At 53.4% G+C, this 21,672-nt stretch overlaps 3 protein-coding genes across 3 annotated transcripts in view; all 3 read right to left on the bottom strand.

Annotated features, from left to right (window-relative positions):
• CNNM2 (cyclin and CBS domain divalent metal cation transport mediator 2) overlaps positions 1–11,674 on the bottom strand; it is a 113,410-nt gene extending 101,736 nt beyond the window's left edge. The window contains 4 exon segments of the mRNA XM_035547588.2: positions 10,025–11,239; positions 11,275–11,497; positions 11,499–11,659; positions 11,662–11,674. Coding sequence (XP_035403481.1) covers positions 10,025–11,239; positions 11,275–11,497; positions 11,499–11,659; positions 11,662–11,674 — 1,612 coding nt within the window.
• A 2,262-nt stretch (positions 11,675–13,936) lies between these two features.
• On the bottom strand, positions 13,937–18,024 carry AS3MT (arsenite methyltransferase). Its single transcript, XM_035547748.2, is given in 13 exon segments — positions 13,937–14,119; positions 14,121–14,162; positions 14,913–15,047; positions 15,443–15,568; positions 15,570–15,586; positions 15,685–15,816; positions 15,899–15,980; positions 16,148–16,217; positions 16,469–16,605; positions 16,684–16,834; positions 16,932–17,059; positions 17,541–17,611; positions 17,955–18,024. Coding segments are annotated over 13 exon segments (1,149 nt in total). The 5' UTR covers positions 17,956–18,024; the 3' UTR covers positions 13,937–14,062.
• Positions 18,025–19,362: 1,338 nt separating this feature from the next.
• Positions 19,363–21,670, bottom strand: BORCS7 (BLOC-1 related complex subunit 7). The gene is made up of 5 exons (XM_035547885.2): positions 21,470–21,670; positions 21,034–21,096; positions 20,805–20,848; positions 20,336–20,356; positions 19,363–19,927 (listed from the first exon to the last, which is right to left on the bottom strand). Exons 1-5 carry the CDS (start codon positions 21,608–21,610, stop codon positions 19,876–19,878), a joined length of 321 nt encoding a protein of 106 aa, XP_035403778.1. The 5' UTR covers positions 21,611–21,670; the 3' UTR covers positions 19,363–19,875.
• Positions 21,671–21,672: the final 2 nt, after the last annotated feature.

Below are 21,672 nucleotides of genomic sequence, written 5' to 3' on the forward strand. Positions count from 1 at the left end.
ACAAGATGGATTAAACCAGTAAGCTACTGGCAAAGCAATTCCACATTGGCAATCATAAGGTGTCCCCCCACCTCGGTCCTTCGTAAAATGAACGGAAAGACCTACAAAACTGTCAGTCCTAAATTACGACAGAGAAGACGACTCTATCACTTGATCATATGGAAAAGGAATAAAACGGGATCTTGTGATCTATGTAACGGTCACATGAAAACATGTGATACAAGAAAGTTTTTAACCTTGTCATTGCTCCTGCGAATGAGCACTCAAACATCCAGTAACTGATGGAGAGTCTAAAGTACTGCACAGGATTTTCAATAAGAGAAACAGAATGATATTGATAGGGATCTTGATTTCTCTGGGAGAAACCCCATCCATGTAGTTTTGGGGGAATGCTTGCAATAAGAAGGAAAAACACTCCCAGCAGTGTGAAGTCCTAGAATTCAGCTGTGCAGTTATCAGTGTTTTCAACCCTAACCACCCCAAAAGACTCCGGGCAAACTAGAATACCAAGAAGAAGATAAAAGTTATTTTCCACAAGGGCACGGAACCAACATGCAGCAACGGTCAACTCATGCTTGTAGAGCTGCATAAATCCCATACAGCTACAGCAGTGCAGCCCATACTACGAGCTACTCAAACAAGAACTACCCTGCCCCCCAGTGAGGGATCCCTTATTCCTCCCCTCTGCCGGAGGAAAGCAAGACCTAGTCAGAAAGTCTTCATAAACCCGCTGCCTTCAGAGAGGCTCTTCCACCCACCCTCACCTCATCACACTACATCAACACAAACACACCAAATTAAAAGCTGAAAGCCAAAGTTTTATCTGCACACATACCTCAGTTACAATGGGAAAACAAAACAACACAAATTCACACAGCAAAACATATCATACTAATTTACCCATCTTAAAGCAAAAACAACTTGGTGACGTCCCTTGGAGTTCAAGCCAGAGGTACTGAATAACTCACAACTCAGGCCTATTCAGCTAGCACAAATTTAACCGAGGGCTCTTACTGGATGCCCTAATACTAAATTAAGGCCCGTCTGCACTTGCTGTGTACAGGAATTGTAACTAAGCGCTGTACTTGCTTCAAATGGAAAGATGTCCCAGGCTAGATAGGAAGAAGTAAGCCTGCAGCTTGCCTAAACCCCACAGCCACACCTACTCTCGGTGCCAGATTATAAATTTTTATCAAGAACAAGTTCACACCGGCAGAAGATTGTCTTCCCTTTTTTGTAGGAGACTGGAAATCGCTGACAAGCGATTCACAAGCAATAAAAGTGAGCAACCCGATCATCCCTGTCCTCACGTAACCGCTGCATGGGAAGGGGGCCTGCAGGCTCTTTTTCAGGGCTGCACTTTGAACCCCCCCCCAGAGCAAAGGGCAGGCGGGACAACCTTCTGAAAGCAGGAGGTGGAGTACTGGACGGAAACCAGACATGGCAAGATCATTCTTAAAATTGTTTGCTGGCAGCAGAGTATCCAACTGAGAGGCACAGTCAGCATTTCATTGCTCTGATGACCCACGGACTAGTAGGGGGGGGGGAAAAAAAAAAAAAAAAAGCTTTTGTTCACCTCCATAAAGATCAACAGTCGTGGATGGCTCCGTCATATCGCTGCAAGAGATTACACCACCATAAAAGCTCACTATAAAAGAACAACTTTCATTCACGCTTCTTGTGGGAGAGAACCTCAAGCAAGGAAGAGCCCAGCCTTGATGACACGGCTCACCCTGCGGAGAGCAGCGTTACGACACCACTCTCGTTTGAAGAGCGGATCCCTTTAGGACTGCCAGCGAAGGAATGGTGCAATCCCAACGGAAAGCATCACAGAACAAAAATATACCGATCTTTTGTATTAAATGTATGTGCTCATCTTCTGGCCCCAGCTCCTTTGGCTGGAGCAAAGCTCCTGCTTGGTTAATCAGTAACTGCAGGAGAAGCGCGTTAGCTTACAACCCGAGGCCTCGGTAACCACCAGGTTTCAGTTCCCAGGTTGACAGGCATCACACTCTTCCCTTCAAATTACAATTCCTCCATGAGAAGGGCTGCTGTTTCACGTTTAAACACTGAAATTCCTGTACCCAACCACATTTACAAGCAAAATGCTTCAACACAAAGGGACAACAAAGTCCCATTCACACAAGCTTTCCTAGCTCTGAGGTTTCTGCTCAATCTAGGCCTTGGGTATTTGAAGACAACTCCGTTACAAGACAAGTTGCTTTTCTTGTATACATTTACTAGACCTCTCAAGCTGATACCATCACTGGTAGGTAGAGAGCAAGATTGACTCATGTCTTTAAACCACAAAGATAGCCACAAACGCCCATGTAAGAATCCTAATTTCCAACACGCCAGCCAAGCCAACCAAAGAAATCTCTCTTGCATTTACAGGTTGTGTGCTAAAACACAGTCACCAAAGGCAGACGATCCTCGTGATGTCCCACAGACAACGCAGAAGTGTGGCAAATCCTGAAAAATCACTCTTCTGTTCAGTGAAAACTGGCTGCCTACCAGAAGTCTGCAAGGCTCCCAGGCAGCTTTAACACAAAGCATGAGAACAATGGCTCGAAGGTCTCCAAGGGCCCCTACTCATGGCTCTCCAGAACAGAAAGCTAGCACAGACAGGATCGTAAACAGCAGAGAGTACTTTTGAGTAGAGGAGGACAAAAAATAAAAATAAAATGGGAGAGTTTGTAGAGACAAGCTTGGAAATAATCAAAGCCTCTACGTTACTGGGGACCAGGAATGGAAAGATGAGCTGCCCAAGCCATTGTGTTAATGCAGCTCTACTGGCAAGATGAAGCACCAGCCAGATCCTCTCCAAGCACAATGGCCTTTGGTCTGAGAGAGGGATTTCTACCTTCTCTGCTGTGATCTTGCAACCTTGTGTTTCCAGCTGAACTGCTCAGCGGGGACCTGATTCTTCCAAGTTCACTTTGTGAAAGATGCTGTACAGTTGAGAGCCCTTGAGTCATCACATTACTGATTTTCTTTCAGATGCTATAGGAAATCTTTTAGTTTCTCTGTCTAAACCCATAATAATATGCTTTGAGGATTCAGATCTTCATTACTACATGCTGTACAAGACGACATTTAGAACCCGAAGGAACTTCTCAACTTACCTGTCCCAGGCCATCTGTTTCTCTTCCCTACACCCACCTCTCTATAAGAAGACCTATACTAAGGTGACCAGGTCATCTCCACCCCTTAGAGTTCCTTAACAGCTTCCCTCCATGCCCTTCTCACAGATGTCTTGTATACCATCACGCTTGGCCCTAGCTTATTCCCAGCATGGCTCCTCCCGCCAGCAGCTACTGGGCCATGCTGATTCCTAGGCCAAGGGAAAAGGCAGATTCCACCTGAAGAAAGCTACTGACAGATTTACACATCTCACTTCAACTATAGGTAATCATAGAAAAAGTAAAACAAAAAGCATCACTAGATGGTCCTGAAATGACTCAGTGACCTTGGCAGGAGCCAGGCTGGATCAACTGGCTGGATCTGAGATTTTTTGCCATGTGCTGTTCACCGTAGCTTGTTAGCACCAAGTGTTTGTACTCCCATTTGTAGCTGGTAGGCTGTATTTGAGGATCTTGTCAAATTAACAGGAGTGCCAGGTCACGCTCACCAGGGTATGGTTCAGAGTACTGCAGAACCTTGTGTTGAGGACTAGCTTTTCGAGCTCCATTAATGAAACTGAGAGACTCCACATTAGAAGTGCAATTGGTAGAGGCACGTAAGCAAATGAAAAAGAGTTCTTTTTAAATATTAACGGAAAAAGAAATGTGGGACGAGATATAGACTCATTCAACACACCGCTCAGCCTCTCCGTTCATTCTAGACCCATTTTATGGTGCCCAGGCAGCTGTAAAACTGACTTACAGCTCTTAATATTAAGCATACTTTGCAAAGCGTTTAAAAGAGGTGAGGTGACTAACTCCCTCCTTTATTGCCAGCTAGAGCGATGCTACAGCCTGCAAAAAATAAACCTATCGTTGGATCGCTTTGCTGCTGAGCTCCCCTGCAATCGCACATGCTAATGGCTCAATATTTAGGCATCAGAACAGATTTCATATGTGAAATAAAAAAGAACGATGGGTCTAATACATTAGGTTAACAAAAGGATGATTTTGTCCCAAATATTTGCTTTGGCACAGAGCACTGAAGAGGCTGATAAGAGTATCTCAAGTTCACTTATTCAATTACAGGGCTACCCAGAGGTCTTGAACAGACAGTCTGTGATCACATAATTAGAAACTGCATTATAATGCTTCCATACTAGTGTCAAATAATAGTTGTACAGGCAGCTTCCGCTGCAGTATTTACTAGCTTTGACTGAACAGCAAAATAGCAATAGCATTTCCACAGTTCCCAGCATTTTCCAGAGATGACGATCAGAATCGCAACCTTTAGATCCATCTCCTTCTGCCACTCACATTACAAAGCAACCGATGGGAGATACCACGCTATTGCTGCTCGCCCACACACAAGAGCTGACAAAGCTTCAGCGTTGATTAGACACGCTCACAGAAAGAAACAAACATCTAAGACGATTTATTAAAGACAATATCTTTAGTTTCAGAAGCTCTTGAATTGCAGCTTGATGAGATCACCAAGCTTCCAGGGGGAACAAAACACATTTCCTCTTTTCTAGCACTCTTTGTCACTGATTTTACACCCTTGTAGTTGACTGATGTTCACAGAGTGTTCTGCTCCTCAGTACCTCACGTTGGCAGAGAAATACTGAAACTCAAAAAAATCTCAGCCCTGGAAGAAAACTGCAATGGTTACACTACCTGACCACTTTACTGTACTATTGAATTTGCTCAGAAGTCAACATTTTTCCTCTTCTCTCCGTTCTGCTTCAAAACTGGCCAGGAAATGCGGCTGACAGCACAGACTGACCTGAAATTTGTAGCTGTGCCTATTACAGGTAACCTTTATAGACAGAGAGAAAGCAGATAGGAACCTGGCTCACTTGTGGAATCCACCCCAGCCAGTGCAGTAAAGAGTTTGCTAACTTGGCGAACACTGGGGGAAAAATGGCAACTGTTTGTCTCTGTTGACTAATGAGACTCTAATGATCAGTTAAAAAGCAACCAAAGAATCACACCAAGCACAAGCGTCAAATTCAGACCTGTACTGCTCTGAACCTCTAAGCCATTGAATTTGCTTACTCCTCTCCATGAACCATGTTTCATTCTGCCCTCAGCAGCAGAACAGAGCCTCCAGCTGGGCTCCTCACCAAGGCCAGGCTGAAAAAGCACTGCTGCTCTCCAGCATCATCTCTCCTTCTCCTAGGCCCACAAAAGCATCCCAGCAGGGAGCCCCAGGAGAGCTGGAGCTGACCTTGAATGCAACCCCCAGGAACAAACCTGCAGGCACATCGTGCTAAGTCTTCTGTATCTTGGTGGCAAATTCCCTAATCGTTGCCCTATTCTCTTCACACAAGAAGTCACCGTGCTGGACCTCAACACCTTTATGTGAATTCTCCTAAAAGGATCAGAGGAGACGCCTTTTTTTAGCTAAGCGGCCTTGAAAACAATATCGTTTTCCAAGAAGGAGTTTTACATGCCTTTGATAATTCCAGAAGGGATTTATGTAGTTTCTTCCAGTTCCTCGTAATGCTGCAGTCACAGCCTAAACAGAAAAACAGCTTCAGAGACAAACAACCTGTTAGATGAACCAGAAAACAAGCACTCGGATACGTTAAATAAAGTTTACTTATGGGAAGCCTGGACTCAGATTCAGCAGGATGGGAACCCATAAAACCTGAAAGAGACCAGGGAAGAAGCGAGCTGCAAGCATGGGTTGGAGTTGCAGCAGAAAGGTGAGCAACCTAATAATAAAGAGAGCTCAGACCACAATAACAGCAATGCAGAGCTTTGGATTTGTGGGCTACCAATCACTCGCTGTCCCTCCCCTCAAAAGTAAGGGTTTGGTTTCAGGTTCCTGGGCCATGGTTTTCTTGGGAGTGGGAGGAAGAACTGGAAAAGAAATGGACCAATTTTTTTCTCAGCGTCCTATGCCCTCACTAAACAGACACACTCTTAATGACAGACAATAAAAATCAACAGAGCATGAATAAAAGACCATCAAGTTAAATCTGACAAGGTTTTTAGGGGAGAAAAATCTTTTAAGGTTCAGTTGGCAATAATTTTAATAAGGAATCTAGGAATTTTCTTAAGGCTGCCATGTGATTCAGAGAATAAGAGCTCGGGACTGCTGCACGCAGTTACCATGACTTCTCTGTACTAGGTTATTAACTCTGATCTTCAGTATAACGTAATACCAGAGACAGATACAAATAAGATCAGAACATACAACTCAAAGATCTCCAAGTACGGATAAGGAAGACTCTGACTGAGAAACTGCCGTGCTACAAAGCTGTCCAGGCCACCAGGAAAACAGCCGTACAATGGCTGGTAGAAAGAGGGCCTATCTTAGAATATTAATATTAGAAAACAAGGCTTGGCAAGGTGAATTCTTGTAACTCTGGCATTCAGAGAGCTAGAAATGGAACACTTTAGATTTAGGATCACACATGAGAAGATCCACCAGTGAAAAATACTACAAGCAAGTGCCAGAGACTTAGGAAAACTGTCAAGATAACAACAACAACAAAAACAACGCTTATCATCAAGGGAAGAGACACCAGATGAGACGGTCCATAGCTTCTTTCCAGAAATGACTTTGATGCTCATTCACTCCCTGCTGCACCTTAGGAGCCAGGATACTAATTGATCCTGGAAGAGATGATGCCTTGCTCCCCTTTACAGCAACAGCCAGCAAGAGGTTATTTCAAACAAGATGCATCTTTGTGCTGAGCAAAGTCAGGCAGGTCCCTTCCTTGACCAATGGAAAGGGTACCTTGTACCTCCTTGCACTGAGGTGGAGTTGAACAGATTGAATTCAAGTAAGCTGAACGCCCAGCCTGCACAACTAGCTGGCAAATGGATTTGAGGTCTGTTGACAGGAATAAAAAAGTTACTCCACTTTCAAAAGCTTATTTATTTATTTTAAAATAAACAATGCTTTTTAGAAGAGAAGCTTTTTAGCAGGCTGCTTCAGAAGTCATGTTTATTCATACATCAAGAGATTAGAGTAACAAGGGAATGGGAATGTGCTGCAGCTCTCTTAAAACTAAGTTTCTTGCCTGGCAGCATAGAGGTGAAACATATATTCATTTTGCAACTGTGGGCAAAGAACATTAATAATGCGCTCACCACCAAATCCTCCAGCTGCTCAACCTAAGCAAGTACAAAACTACCAGTTTCATCTGCCACAACACCACAAGGACACGTATCCTGCCGTGCTTGGCTTTTCATCTCTTCCCTGTAAGGCTCCAATTGATGTTTGGGGTAAGTATATTTTGTTCCTTCCCCAAAAAGTGAGCTTCAAAACCCCATCCTCTTGGCTAATTCCTAAACTTCTTAAAAAAAAAAAAAAAAGCCTCTTTCCTTGAACAGATTAAAGCCTTTAACTGATGGCAGCAATATCACACGAGCTGCTTGCTGCACCGAACAGGGTTGTAGCCACCTGGGTGGGAGAAAGACACGAGAGAGCTTTGGAGCAAGCCTACTGCGGTGGAAGGTCAATGTGGTGGGAAAGGGGCGATTAAAAGCCGTAAGCTTATTTATTTTCAACACTTTACCGGAAAACAACATGCAATTTGATTCTCACCCTTAATTTGTACATTCTCACGGGAATTTGGCAAGGTTGCCGTGCAGAAAGGAGTTTGAAGAACTCTTGCAAAAGACACCGCGCTATGCCAGATCAAGCAAGCTATCAGTTATTTACATTCATTTCAAAGGACAAAGGAAGCTATTTATTTCCACCATATCTGCATGTTTAAAGAAAAACCAGTTAAGACGGAACTAGTCCTAACACCAGGGCTTGTCAATACACACCAACCAGCATAGCTGTCCTGGAGTAAATATGAGGCACGATCCAACTATCCCAAATTAATCCACTACTACAGGGATTGCTCCAGAATGCAGTAGTCGCAGGAGGGTATTAAGAAGTCATCCTAAACTTGTGCTACTGGGAATTTACCTGGTGCAGGCAAGGGAGGTCCTCTGGCTATCAGCAAAAGCAACCTCTGGTCTGTACCTTCCAAGCAACCCAGGAGAATTAAGGAGCCTATTTTAAGCACAAATTTCAGAAACTGCAACGAGGCCTATTTGGCTTTGCCACACTTGCAGGATTAAAATGCCTGATTCTCCCAGCTATTAAATAAAAGGGCTCCTATTTTTAAACACACAGGAGTGTTTCACCTCCTTCAGACAGGGAAATAAAGCATGCAACATTCATTTCTTCAGATACGTTGCTACAAACAAAGCTAGAAAAAAAAAAAAAAAACAGAGGTCCGGCTGCAGGTTAAGAACCCTGTTGTGCTACCTGGAGTCAGAGTAACGGAGGGAAAAGAACTCCAGGCCTGCACACACAGCAGAACCCACCTTAACCAGCCAGCAGTTAAGTGACATAATTGAGCTTCCCAGATCTGAGCTGCAGATTCTGCAGCACAGAAACCACAGGCGAGGCTCTCCCACATCTCCTGTTCAACAGCTCCGAACCAGCGTAAGATTTCCCCATCACCACACCGAGACAGAAAGAACCACACAGAACAACTGCTGTTCTGGTCAGCAAAAAGCAGGAGTACCTTCACCTTCCATCCGTGAAAGAAAAGTGAGGATGCCAAAGGAATAACCCTCTGAATCCCCTAAATTGGGTTAAGCAGGTAGAAACAGATCAAATACCATAGTATGTGGACCAAACGGTACCTGGAAATCTAAACAGAAAATTAAATTTGATACCTAGAAAAAACATTCATCAATTTACCAAGATATCTTCAAGAGAATTCTGCATTTGATAAAAGGCTAATTTAACTTTTCCCCGTCAGCCTAACTGTGGTACCAATGCAGCTATGAAGATCTCTTTCAGTCAGATCATCTCTCAGAGACAGAACCGCTCGACGGCACGTTGCTCTGAGCTCCCGTGGGTATGATTGCTCCATGGCACTCACTTTACCTTCAGTTACCCAGCATGACGGTCTGCAAGTACCTAACTGATTTGAAATTTCACTTACTATTTCCTTTAAAGCACTTTCTTGCACAGGGCATAGGACCTGCATTATTATTTGGCTCGCAGAGAGGAACAGATTCAAAAAGGGAAAAAAAGTTGTGTTTTTTTTTTTTCCTCATAAGCAAAGGCTTATAATAAGAATTAACGCACATCTGTCAGGAGAACACCTCCCGCAATTAAGACGGAAAGCCCCCATCCAGTTCTGAAGCAATGAATACACACACTAGACCAGAGATGTAGAAGGGCTCACGTGTTTGCACAGCTGAGCCTGTGGTCCTTGGGGTAGAGGAGAGCCTAGGTAAGGAGGCCTGTAACCCCGACGTGTCACCCGGACAGGTGCATTCAAACATATTTTAAGACCCTGGAACTATTTATGAGTTCCCAGATCAAAGCATCAATCAGAATAACTGTAACACGAGCACAGGGCTGAAGTCAGCAAGCCGAGCCGATGAATGGAGCGAAAACGCCGTGTTTATCTCAGCACGTGTGTGCACACTAAGCCGGAAAGACAGGAGTGACCTACACGAGCAGCCCACCCGCTCCTCACCGTCAGGCCAGCTGAAAAAGCACAGAGAGGACTGAGCCAAGCAACGGGCGCGCATTCGCGTCAACAGTTCCCACTATAATGTGCAGATGAGTGGAAAAAGGAAAAAAAAAAGAAAAAAAAAAAAACAGCCTTGCTTGGCACGATGCCCACCCACACAGCCCAGTAGTGGGGAAAAGAGGCAGGGGGCACAGACCATCAACCAGCCGTGGGTCAGCTTTCTGGGTCAGGGAGCTGGCAGACGCCTAAATTCAGGCCCCTCTGTCCCAAGCACACTTTCCCCAAGCCTCTGCGAGGTGAAGCAGCGAGGGCTCCCCGCAGAGCCCCCTTGTCGGGGGTGCTCCCCGCCACCGAGCTGCGCCTGCCACCCCCAGGGCCCTGCCATCATCCCACCTTTCTTGAACTCCTCCAGCATGGCGTCGAGCTTGGTGTCGTTGAAGACAAAGTGCAGCGGGTGGTTGTAGAACCGGGTGATGGTCTTGAGCGGCGTGCAGTCGTCAGGGTCCACAAAAGCCAGGTCCTTAACGAAGAGCAGGTCCACGATGTTGGAGCGGTCACCCTCGAAAACGGGGATGCGGGTGTAGCCGCTCTCCATGATCTCGGACATGGTGTTGAAGTCGAGCACGGCCTCGGCAGCGATCATGAAGCAGTCCCGGAGCGGAGTCATCACGTCTTCCACCGTCTTGGTGCGCAGCTCCAGGGCTCCTTGGATGATGTTGAGCTCCTCCTTGACCAGATCGTTGTAAGGGTCGGTGACCCGCAGCATCTCCAGCAGCTTCTCCCGGTTATAGACGGTGCCGATCTCCTGGCCCAGGACGCAGTCCAGCAGCTTGCTTACAGGGTAGGAGGCCGGGAAGGTCATCATCATGAAAAACTTGGTGAGGAAGATGGTGTTGGCGCCCACGGCCAGGCCGTGCCGGGAGCAGATGGCCTGCGGCACGATCTCGCCGAAGATGACGATGCCGATGGTGGAGACCACCACGGCCACCAGCCCGGAGCCGGCGATGTCGTCCAGCAGGATGGTCAGCGTGGTGTTGACCAGGACGTTGCCCAGCAGGAGGGAGCACAGCAGGTAGTTGCCCTGGCGGCGCACGGGCTCTATGCGCTTGGCGTAGTTCTTCTCCTTGTCCGTGCCGCAGTTCTGCACGATGCGCAGCTCCATGGGGTCCAGCGCCATGAGGCCCAGGTTGAGGCCGCTGAACATGCCCGAGAGGCAGAGCAGGAGCGAGATGAAGATCACCTGCAGCCAGAAGGGCAGCAGGAACTTCTTCTCCTCCCCGACGATCATCTTGGTGTCCTCTCCATCGTGGTAGATCCAGGTGGTCTCCCCCCAGGGCGGGGGTCCCGCGGGTCCCTCGGCACCCACCAACCCGCCGGCGGCCCCGGGCCCCAGGGCGGCGGCGGCGGGGGCCGAGACGGAGGTGCACAGGTAGTAGGACTTGCTCTTCTCCGTCTTGCGCAGGGGCTTGATCTCGATCTCGATGATGCCCGACGTGCGGCGGTTGAGCACGATGTGCGGCAGGATGATGATGTCCGACGTGCGGATGCCGCAGCGCTGCGGGGCTCCGCCGCCCCCTCCTCCTCCTCCTCCTCCTCCACCTCCTCCTCCTCCTCCTCCGCCGCCGAGGAGCCGATTCCGCCGCCTCTCCCCGCCGCCGCCGCCGCCCCCCCGTCGGCCGCCGCCGCCCGGCCGCCGCCCCGCCGCCGCTCGTGCTCGGTGAAGGCGATGCGCGACCAGGTCTCGTTGTTGATGTTCTGCCCGTACACCCGCAGCTTGACCCGCGTCCGCTCGCTCACCCGCAGCGCGCCCCCCTCCATGAAGGAGACGTCGTCCGTGTCCTCCAGCCGCAGCCCGATGATCACCGTCCTCCTCCGCCGACGGCGACGAGGCGGCGGCGGGCGGAGCGGCGGCGGAGGCGGCGGGCGGCCGGCGGCCCAGGCAGCAGCAGCCGAGCAGCAGCAGCAGCAGCAGCGGCGGCGGCGGCAGCGGTCCCCGCGCCCCCCGGCCGCCCCCCGCCATGTTCCCCCGGGCAGCGCGGCCATCTTTAGTCAGGGCTCGGCGGCGGCGCCGCCGCCGCCCCGCATCGCCCGCGGCGTGCCCCGGCTGCCACCGGCGGCGGTGCTGGCGGTGGCGGTGGCGGGCGGGCACGGCTGCCCGCGGGACCCGACGGGCGGCGACTGCCGGGCCGGGCCGAGCCGAGCGCCGCCTGGAGCCGCGGCCCTCCCCGCCCCCGCCCCGCCCCGCTCCGCCTCGCCCGGGCGGGGCCTCGGCCAACGGCCGCCACCGGCGACCGACAGCCGCCGCGGGGGCGGGGCCGCCCGCGCGCCCCTCCGCCAATCGCCGCCCGCCGCCCGCCCCGCCGGCGGCCGCCGCGGCCCCCCCCGGGGCGCGTGACTCCGGTGTGGGCGCCGCGGCCGAGGGGGCGGGGGCCGGCCCGAGGGAGACGGCCAATAGCGGCGGGGGGTGGGGGGGGCGGGGGGGCGGGGATGCCGAGGGGCGCGACCAATGGCGGGGCGGCACCGGCAGCGGGGGGCCGGGGTGCGCGGAGCTCGGCGGGGGACGGGGACGGGGACGGGGACGGGGACGGGGACGGGGACGGGGGACGGGGACGGGGACGGGGACGGGACCGGCCCGCTCCGTTCCGTTCTTCCCCGGCCCCCCGCTGCCGCAGCCCGGGGCCCCGCCGCCCCCGGTGAGCGGTGTCGCAGCTCCCCCTGGCGGCCGTGTGGGGCGAGGGGACGGGGATGGGGGGGGGCACACATAGTGGGAAGGGCCGGCCCCGGGAGCCGGGGAATTATGAAGGGAAAAGCAAAGAAAATTGAAAAAAAAAAAACACAAAAATAAATAAAACAAAATGAAATTAAATGAAATAAAATAAAATAATAAAACAAGATAAAATATTCAAATAAAAATTAATAAAATAATGAAATAAAGTAATAAAATAAAACAAAAATAATAACAAAGTAAAATAATAAGATAAATACAAAATGAAAAATGAAAGGAAACAAAATAATATTTTTTTTAAAAGAAACAAAATAAAATAATAAAATAAAACAATGTTATATGGTTTTTCTAGTCAAAAAAAAGTCAAAAATAAATGAAACAAAATAAAGTAATAAAATAAAATATTAAAATAAAATATTAAAATAAAATATTAAAATAAAATAAAACAAATACCAAAATGGAAAAAATGAAAAAAAAATAAAAGAAACAGAAAATATTTTTTTTAAGAAACAAAATAATAAAATATTTTTTAAAAAGAAACAAAACAATAAAATAAAAACACAAACAAGGAGTTATGGTTTTTCCAAGCACGCCGCTCTGCGGCCCTAAACCCGACCATTTGCAAGTTCCTGCGCACCGAACCGTGCGGATTCATGGTCCTATCCGAACCCAAAAGGTCGGGCCGGCGAGGCGACTTTCCAGGAAACCATATTTACGGGCATTATTTATGGGTTTAGTCCCCAAACTGGGGATTAATCGCTCCCCTATTTCGCTCCTGGCAGAGATCAGGGTAAGCAGTGCGGGGCGCTTAGGAAATCCTTTCTGTGACTGGGAACTGCTCTTACAGGCCTCGTAACTTTGTAAAATCCCACAAGGATCTCCTTCCACACACACAGCCTGATGGGGCCAAGACGCTGTTCAAATGGCAGAGAGGGGATTTTGGTCCCTCCTGGGTGATCGGGGCACAAGGAGGGCTGGAAACGTTCCCTCGTGGCTCAGCTCATCCAGGGACATGGACGACATTGGGACATCGGTGCCGCTCAGCAGCCTCGTATTGGGGCAGGTGGGACGTGGGGCATGTGTCGGACGTGGGACCTGGGCAGCCACGGTGCGGGATTTCCAGAACGGCCGCATTTCCCTGCACGACTCTGCAGGTGCAAGGCTTGCACCGCGCGCAGGGCTTCCCACTAGATGGAGTCCGGGGAAAAAAATAAACCTCAGCAGCGCTGCACGGGGAAAGGGAGAAGAAATCCCGTCTCCGGGGACAGGCTGTGGGGCTGCCCTCTGCCTGAGGGACGGTTTCAGAAAAAGCAACGGGATGGGGTGTGCGTGCAGGGGGCTTCGGGGGGCTCAAAGCAGAGCTGGACTGGTACATGGAGGTACATGGTGCAGGGTGCTGAGAAATCCCACACGAGGGGAGAAATCCCACAGCTCCCTTCCCGCAGAGAACATCCCTCTCCATGTGTCCCACAGGGAGCGAGGGGACCTACAGGGCGCTGCCCGCCCCCACCGCAGCACAACCTGCCCCGCCAGCCCCACTGTGTTCATACCGAGACTCAAAAACACAGCACCCCGCAGGCTCCAACCCCACAGTGTTTCATCTCGGCCATTTATTTCTATTTTTTCTCTGGTGAAAACCACACGCCCTGTGGGCTGCGGCCCCCTGCCCCGCTGGCACCCAGCGGCACGGGGACATCGCTCGCCGCTCAGCAGCAGCCCCGGGGCCCGCAGGTGCCAGCGGGACCGCAGGCGGGAGCCGGGGCCCGCCAGCTTCTCCAGCAGCAGGAAGGGGTCGCAGATCTTCTCCTGGAGGGCAGAGAAGAAGCCAGAACAGGATCAGGCCACAGGGAAACAAGAGGCCCCCCATGGAAGCAGCATTTCCCCACCACTTGTTCCCTGCCACCGTCGGGATCATCCTGGTGGCTTTTCCCTGCCCTAAGGAGGATGCTGAGAGTTTCTGTGGGGACTTTCACTCTGCTTTTATCTGAGAAATGCCTTCTGCTTGGACAGGGACCCAAGACTCCAGTACAAGGCTGTGCTCCAGGGACACGCAGCTGCAGGGCTTTATCTCCCTTGCCTACTGATGACCCCTGCTGGCCCGCCTGAAAGGACGGCCGTGGGGATGAGGAAGGAGGCTTCCAGCAGATAAAGGTGCTTTGGGCTGTGGGGTCAGGGCCGGCAGCCAGGGCCCAGAGCTCGCAGCAGCAGCGAGGAGCAGCTGGGGTGGTCACTGCACCCCGGGGCAGGAAGGACCTGTCCCCATGGAGACCTCAGGCCTGCCAGCCATCAGCCCCAGCACCCCCGGTGGGCATGAGGGGCAAAGGGCCCCCACGCCTCGCACAGCAGACCTCTTTGGAGGGCTCCATCCTGCACTGGAGGACCGTTGCAGGGCACTGGGCACCATCCACGGTGTCCCGTGGGCTCCTGCTTGGCCCCAAAACCACAAGTCTCCTGTTACCATGTCACTGCCCCTCTGGTGCCTCAGAGGACCCCTGTCCCTGCAAGGGACAGCAGCGTCCCCTGCCCCAAACCCAGCACGGAGCTGCTGCTACCAACCTTCACCCTCCCGCCACAGCAGCCCTGGGGTGCGGCGGCATCGGCCCCGCCAGCTCGGATGAGGAACTCCTCCGCAAACCTGGAGCTGCGCAGTACCGCGGCCGTCTCGGCATCCACATCCACCGCCTCTCCTTCCTGGGGACAGGGCGACAGTCACGGGGCTGGGGCCTGGGGTGCACGGACCAGGGTCCCCCGGCCACCCAGCCAGATGATGGGGGGACTGAAAGCAGGGCCCAGCCTGGCCCAAAGACTGGAGAAATGCCCACAGGGAGCAAGCAGCGGGCTCCAAACCGCCTGGTGAAGCCACCAGGGATGTCCTGCTCCCATCTTCACCCCCAACACAATGCATATCTCTGGCTCCCTCTCCCTGCCCTATATGCAACTCTCCTGACTTATATGGCCCCCAACCACCACCCCCTCCACCAGACCTAATCCTCCAAACCACACACTGCATCAGTGCTGCCCCATCCCCAGTCCTTCAGGCCAGGTCTGCTCGCCATCCCCAGAAGCCCAAACGCACCTCCCCATACCTTGAAGGTGAAGTTGGCGTCAAACACCAGCTCTCGCTCATGTCCCACGATCCCACCATTGTAGATGACCTGGCCCGGCCCAGCACGGCTGCTCCCCGGCACCTTGAAGAGCCGAAATGTGGCGGAAAACAAAGCGGCAGTCCCCTGCAAGGGAGAGGCCGGTGGGTCAGATGCTGAGCACAAGGTCCCAGCACCTCTCCCCATGGCCAAAAAGAGTCAGCACTCCCTGGCAGGACCCTCACCGACGATGCCCTCCAGCTCCTTGTCCCCGATGGTGATGGGGCTGGCGGTGACCAGGCGCGGGGGGCTGAAGCCCACCTCCTCAGCGATGCTGTACAGGTCTCCCCAAAACAGGGCTCCCGCCAGGCACTCCCCTGGCACAACAGCACGCACACGGGTGACACAAGGCAAAAGCTCCCCGTCCCATGCTGCCCCACATCCTGGAGCCCTACGCACCCCACAGCACCCTGTGCTTCCTCACGGCCTCGCTCAGGCGCTGGCTGGCGTAGACATCGCTGAAGTACATCTCTCCGCCGGGCTGGAAGGCAGCGAGGAGTGAGCAGGATGCGATGGGGCAAAATGGGCTGGGAAAGGGGTGTGCTGAAGCGATGGCCCCCAGAACCCCCCCAGCCTGCTGCACCCCAACTTGCTGCATCCCGGTGGCACCCCACAACATGGCAGCCCCAGCCCCACTCTGCTCCCCACCTTCAGCACGCGATAGGCCTCCCGCAGCACGGCCCTCTTGTCGGGGGCGAGGTTGATCACGCAGTTAGAGCTGGGGAGGAGGAGACCAAAGCTCATTTGCACCATCATCTCGTACACTCAGCGCCGCCGGCTGCTGCACAGCCTGTCGCTCAGTGCAGGATTCAACCACAAAAAGGGCAGTTCCCATACTCCCAGGCCCTAGCCCAGATCCTCCTTGGATTCTTCCCTTTCCTCACACGTGGCTGAAGCAAGCAACTCAGCGGGATGTGGGTGCAGACCCCACACAGCCCTGGATGGCGCAGTCCCCTGCAGGGTACCTACATGACAATATCGTAGCTCTCATCAGCCAGCCCGGCATCACCCAGCTTCTCCATGTAGCCCTGGAGGAAGTCCACGTTCGGCTTTTGGTAGCCAAACTTCTCCATGTGATACGCAATGTGCTTCTTTGCCACCTCAACCTAGGAGGAGGAAGGGAATGAACATGGGGGGACACGGAGAGGGGACAAAGCAAGCCCACGGGTGTCCCCATGCCGTACCTGGCCCTCGGTCATGTCAATGCCAGTGACGTGGCCCCGCTCCCCAACCAGCTGGCTCAGCAGGTAGCAGTCCCTGCCGCTGCCGCTGCCCAGGTCCAGGATCCGGCATGCCGTCAGGCACTCGGGGACGATGAGACCACAGCCATAGTACCTGGGGGAGCCGGGCTGAGCCAGGGTGTGGGTGCTCCTACCACCCGGGGGCTGCAGCCAACGGGGAGGTGGCAGCAGGGGGAAGCCCCAGGTCTCACCTGGCCACCACCTCCTCATGGACACGCTCCAGAGCATCTCTGATCGCCTTGGGGACCGGCCTGGCCGAGGTGACGCAAGCGTTGGTTTTCAGGTCCTCCGACTTCTGCAGCTCTTTGCCATAGTAATCCTGAGGTGGGAAGGACAGAGGCCACCCTACTACAGCAAGCTGGGCCACGGTGACTCCGTGGGGTCACAAAACATGGGATCATGCTTGTACTCAGCTTACACGTGCCCCCAGGGCCCTCTGGCACTGCACCCAGCTGAAAATCAGGCTAGCATACCCACCCTCCCTGGTTTCCCCTGCTTGCATGCACGGGAGGGGATTTCATTGCTGTTTGCGATAATTTTGCAGGCCACGGATGCTGTTTCCCTGACTTGATGGGGGTGCACGCAACAAGGGCAGAGAAACACAGGTTTGCTCAGCTCCCTCCTCATCCCCACAGGGAAATGAACAAAGTGCCTGCTCCAAAACCCCGCTGGCAGCAGCCAAATGCCCTTGGCACTCTCACTTAGGTCCCCAAATGAGCTTTGTCCTCTGACTGTGGCAGGCGTCCTGGCACTGCCTGGGCTCGGCACTCCCTCCCCAGCTGCCCCGCTCGCCCCCTCACCTGCACCTCGCGGTGGATCTGCTCCTGGGGGATCTGCTCGCGGGGGATCTGCTCCCCACACGGCGCAGCCACTGCAGCAACAGGAGCACAGGGTTGGTGCCGACACCACCACCGCGGGCACCACGCCAGGCCCTTCCCCAAGGCCCTCACCCACCCCCCCTCCCCAAAATACGGGAACGCTTTTTTGCCCCCCCAAGCAACCCCCGGGGAGACCCCAACCCGAATCCTAGTGGGAAGAGCACCCCCCGCCAACATCCCCCCCACCAAAACACCCTGACCCTGGCTGCCCTGGAGGGACTACCCCAAGGACGTCCCTGTAGGGCGAATCCCAACCCTCCTCAGCACCCCATGGGGTCCCCCCCACAGGGCCCCAGCACCCTGGAACCGGAGCCCCGGGGAGCCTCGGTGCCTTACTGCCTCCGGCTGCAGCGCCTCGGCCACGCTCCGCCCCGGCGCCCTGCGCCGCCCCGGGCCTGGCTTCCGCCCGACACCAGCTCCTGCCAGGCCTGAGACATGGGTAAAAAACCCGGGTACACGGCCACGCTCGCTACCAGCACCCACGGTGTCACCTCACACCCACGGCCTCAGCCCTTGGATACCCCCACCCTGCTGTGTCCTGTCCCCCGCTCCACCTCCTGCTCACCCCAAACACAGGGAGACCCCTGTGTGATGCCCCAGCCCCTGCAGAGGATGGGAGCTCGCAGGGAAAAAGGCTGCCTGCTTCTCCAGAAGCTGGGGGAAAAGCTTCTCTCCCAAAACGCAGCTGTGAGGCCACGGATCAGGAACCCCCAGGGCACAAACACGCCCCAGTGCCCCCATCCTTTAGGCATCACCTCACGGCAGCCCCTGCAGCACAGCCCCTGCTATCAAGGTAAGCAGGCACAGGAGGTGAAAAGATTAGACTTAAAAGAATGGAAGCTGAAATCCAAGCCTTTATAACAAAGCAAATCATTTCAGCTCTTTATGCCCTCCGCAGCTGCATCCTTGCCAGGGCAGAGGCGCAGCGCAGAGGAGAAGCTAACAGCACCGCTGGGCACCTCCACGGGGCTGCAGATTTGGTGCCACAAGGTGAGGCCAAGCAGGGAATGGCCCTGGAGGGGTGGTGAGGGTAAAACCAGGCAAAGAGGTTGTGCCACACGGAACCGCACCCCAGCAGCACCTCGCTGCAGGAACACACCAGGCTGATCCCCACTCCCAACCTGCCTTGTTGTATCAGCTGATGAAAAGCACACGGGCAAACAAGTGCTTCCAGCGTGCTCCAAGTGCTCTGGGTAAGTGACTCAATGAAAAACAAGACACAGTATTTATAGTCCGGACCCCATCTCACTGCCCAGGAAGCAAACGGGAGCCCAGTCACTCAGCCATCGACACAGAGCCGTGCAGAACTGAATACACCGGCTCCTGATTTTCTTTTACATCTCACTGCCTGCTTCCCAGCTGTGTCTCTGGACACCTTCCCAATCAGATACACATACACAACACTTCCAAGGCCGCTTAATCAAAAGCTGGAGCAGCAACCCAGAACAGGAATGTGGTTGAAGGCCGAAGGCAGTACAGATGGGTTGGCAAAGGGATGACGTTCCAAGCTCTGGCTTAGTGGAAAATAAGATAACCTCAGTGCAGGATGCTCGCCAAGGCATGTCCAGCTGGACCAGAGACTGAGGTGTCTGCCCAGATCCACGCTTTCCAAAATTCTGGTCTTGGACAGGCACCTCAGTCCACACTGAAGCACCTCTCACTCACCCAGCCACTTACAGCTCCCACTGATTAACGTGCCCTAAATAAATTGCACCGACCATCTGTGTCTAAATAAGGACCCGTGTCAAACTCCAGGCACCTGTATTTAAAACCCACATCTCTAATTTGTACATTTATTGGGAGGGGGGGGAGCTACTTTGTATGAAAACTCTTGCTCTGTGATTGCTGGTTGTTGACAGGCACGAGCAGCACTATTCCGTCATCTTACAGGAGATGAATGCTAACGGAGCAGAGCTTAGATGGGAAATAAAACCATCCCACTCTGGCTGTGAAAAACATTGGACAGACGACCATCTCATGTGACACACGGGAAGTAAGCGAACACAGGGATTGTTGGGGGAAGTGAACTTTCTGCTAAGTTTGTTTCAGTAACAGGTGGGGAAGCAGGAGAGCGTTCTGGAGACAGAGACGTGGATGGGACCGCGTGAGAGGGGCCCACACGTTCAGGAATGTGCGCTCTGCACGTATCCCAGCTGGCACCCAGCACCGTCCAGACACAGGTCTGAGCCCCGGAGGGGAAAGGATGCCTGGCTGCCCTCAGTGCCAGTCGAGAAGTCCTCGTGCCTTCAGCCACGCTTCATTTTAGCAAGTGACTCAGCTGGTCCCGCAGGTTCGATGACTGCTCAACACTGGGGACAAAACAAGAAGAGGTTCACAGTGAGATTTGCTGCCCAGGGAGCACCCAAGGGACCAGAACAGCTCTGTCACGGACACTACAGAAAAGAGAAATGCCGGGGTTCCCCACACCACCTCCATGTGCCCACAAGGCAAACCTCATTTTGTGTACTCGTGCATGTTAATGGAAGAATCAGAAGTCTTAAATAAAAACATCCCTTCACCCAAGTTCTCGTCTCTTCACAGTACTGACCTTCACAGCAGTGAAATGCTATCTTGCTGGGCCAGCATGTTTCAAAAGCAGCTGCAAAAACCTTCCAGCTGCATTCTCTCCCTCCCCTCCATATTACTCTTTCCTTCCCCATCAACCTCTACGTGCTGTTTCCCATGTCCTCTTGGCATTCCCTCAGCTAGGTACTCACTTCTTCTGAATTGCTTCCTGCCTAGATGAGAAAAAGAGAGAAAAGAGCATTAGAAAAGCACAAATTTCAGCAACTGGGTTCACTTGATGTTGATGAACAGGGACTCAAACAAGGGCTCAGGAGGCCAAAACCCTCATGTGTGTCTGGATTAAGCCCAGAGCGGAAAGCAGAGGCACTAATTTCTCCCCCTTAGTCCTAGATGCATTGCACATTCTCACCGGAGACCTAGCGCATAGCAAACAGGCGGCAAAAATCTCAGCTCCCACCCCAAAACAGCCTCATCCATATCACTGGACGTTGGAGGGAGTACAAGATCCCATTTCCAGGGTCTGCCCAGCTTTGGGGAGCCAGGCAAATGGGATCAGTCAGAGCGGCCTCCATGCAAAGCCTACGCAGTCCTTATGAAGGAGGGGAAGGGATGAGGGGAACAGCTCAGCTCCCCGCAGAGCAGGTGGTGCCCCCTACTTACTGGTACTGTAGGTGAGTGGTTATTATGGCCATTTTCCTTAGACTCTGTGGAAAACAAGACAAAGAACGAATGTTTTGTTCATCAGCAGCTTTGCTCCGCCCGTCAGCCCCACACCACGCGCACATGTTTCATTTCGGGGCTCCGGTAGCGTGTTTAGCCCCCGTTCTCCCAACCCTTCTCCCCCCTTTGCTAGTAGAAAGGCTATTTTGCAGTGCCAGGCACAGCTTACATCCTCCGAGTGCAGGATGGCGTCCTCCTGCAGCACCATGTTCCTCGCAGCCTGCCCCAGGAGCTACAAGACAAAAGGACAGAGCTGCCAGACCCAAACCAGCCGCCCCAAGGGGCCGCGAGCTGCCCTCGGGACTACACCTCCCAGCATGCCCCGCGCCCCGCCTACACCTCCCAGCGCGCCCCGCGCGCGCCGCACACCCCCCCCCCGCTGCCTACATCTCCCAGCATGCACCGCGCCCCGCACCGCCCGCAACTCCCGGTGTTCCCGCCGAGCAGCCGGCGGCCTGCAGCTCCCCGGAAGGGCCGCCCCGGGGGGGGACACGGAGCCGGGCCGGGCCGGCCCCTCCGCCGCCCCTCCGCCCTTCCCCGAGGGCCCCGCTGCCGCGTTGCATGCCGGGCCTTGTAGTCCGCCGGCGGCGGCGCCCGCCGCTCACCTCGGCGCTGCGGGAGCCCTTCAGCACCTGCTTGGTGAGGGCGATGACGTCGGTGCCGCAGCTCGTCACCTTCTCGGTCAGCAGCCCCTTCACCGAGTGCCCGAACCGCGCCTGGGCCTCCGCCGCGCCGCCCGCCGCCATCTTGCCCGCGGCACGCCCCGCCACCGCCGCGGCGCTACGGGGAGCGCTGAGGGACAGAAGAG

The sequence above is a fragment of the Cygnus atratus genome, chromosome 7, assembly GCF_013377495.2.
Source record: "Cygnus atratus isolate AKBS03 ecotype Queensland, Australia chromosome 7, CAtr_DNAZoo_HiC_assembly, whole genome shotgun sequence".
Lineage (NCBI taxonomy): Eukaryota > Metazoa > Chordata > Aves > Anseriformes > Anatidae > Cygnus > Cygnus atratus.

What these genes read in the sequence shown, in the direction of transcription:
- BORCS7 (XM_035547885.2), bottom strand. Translation starts at nt 21,610, where the DNA reads ATGGCGGCGGGCGGCGCGGCGGAGGCCCAGGCGCGGTTCGGGCACTCG. An exon ending in CCATCCTGCACTCGGAGGAT is followed by an intron (nt 20,849 to 21,033) that starts GTAAGCTGTGCC and finishes TGTTTTCCACAG; the next exon opens with AGTCTAAGGAAAATGGCCAT. An exon ending in ACCACTCACCTACAGTACCA is followed by an intron (nt 20,357 to 20,804) that starts GTAAGTAGGGGG and finishes TTTCTCATCTAG; the next exon opens with GCAGGAAGCAATTCAGAAGA.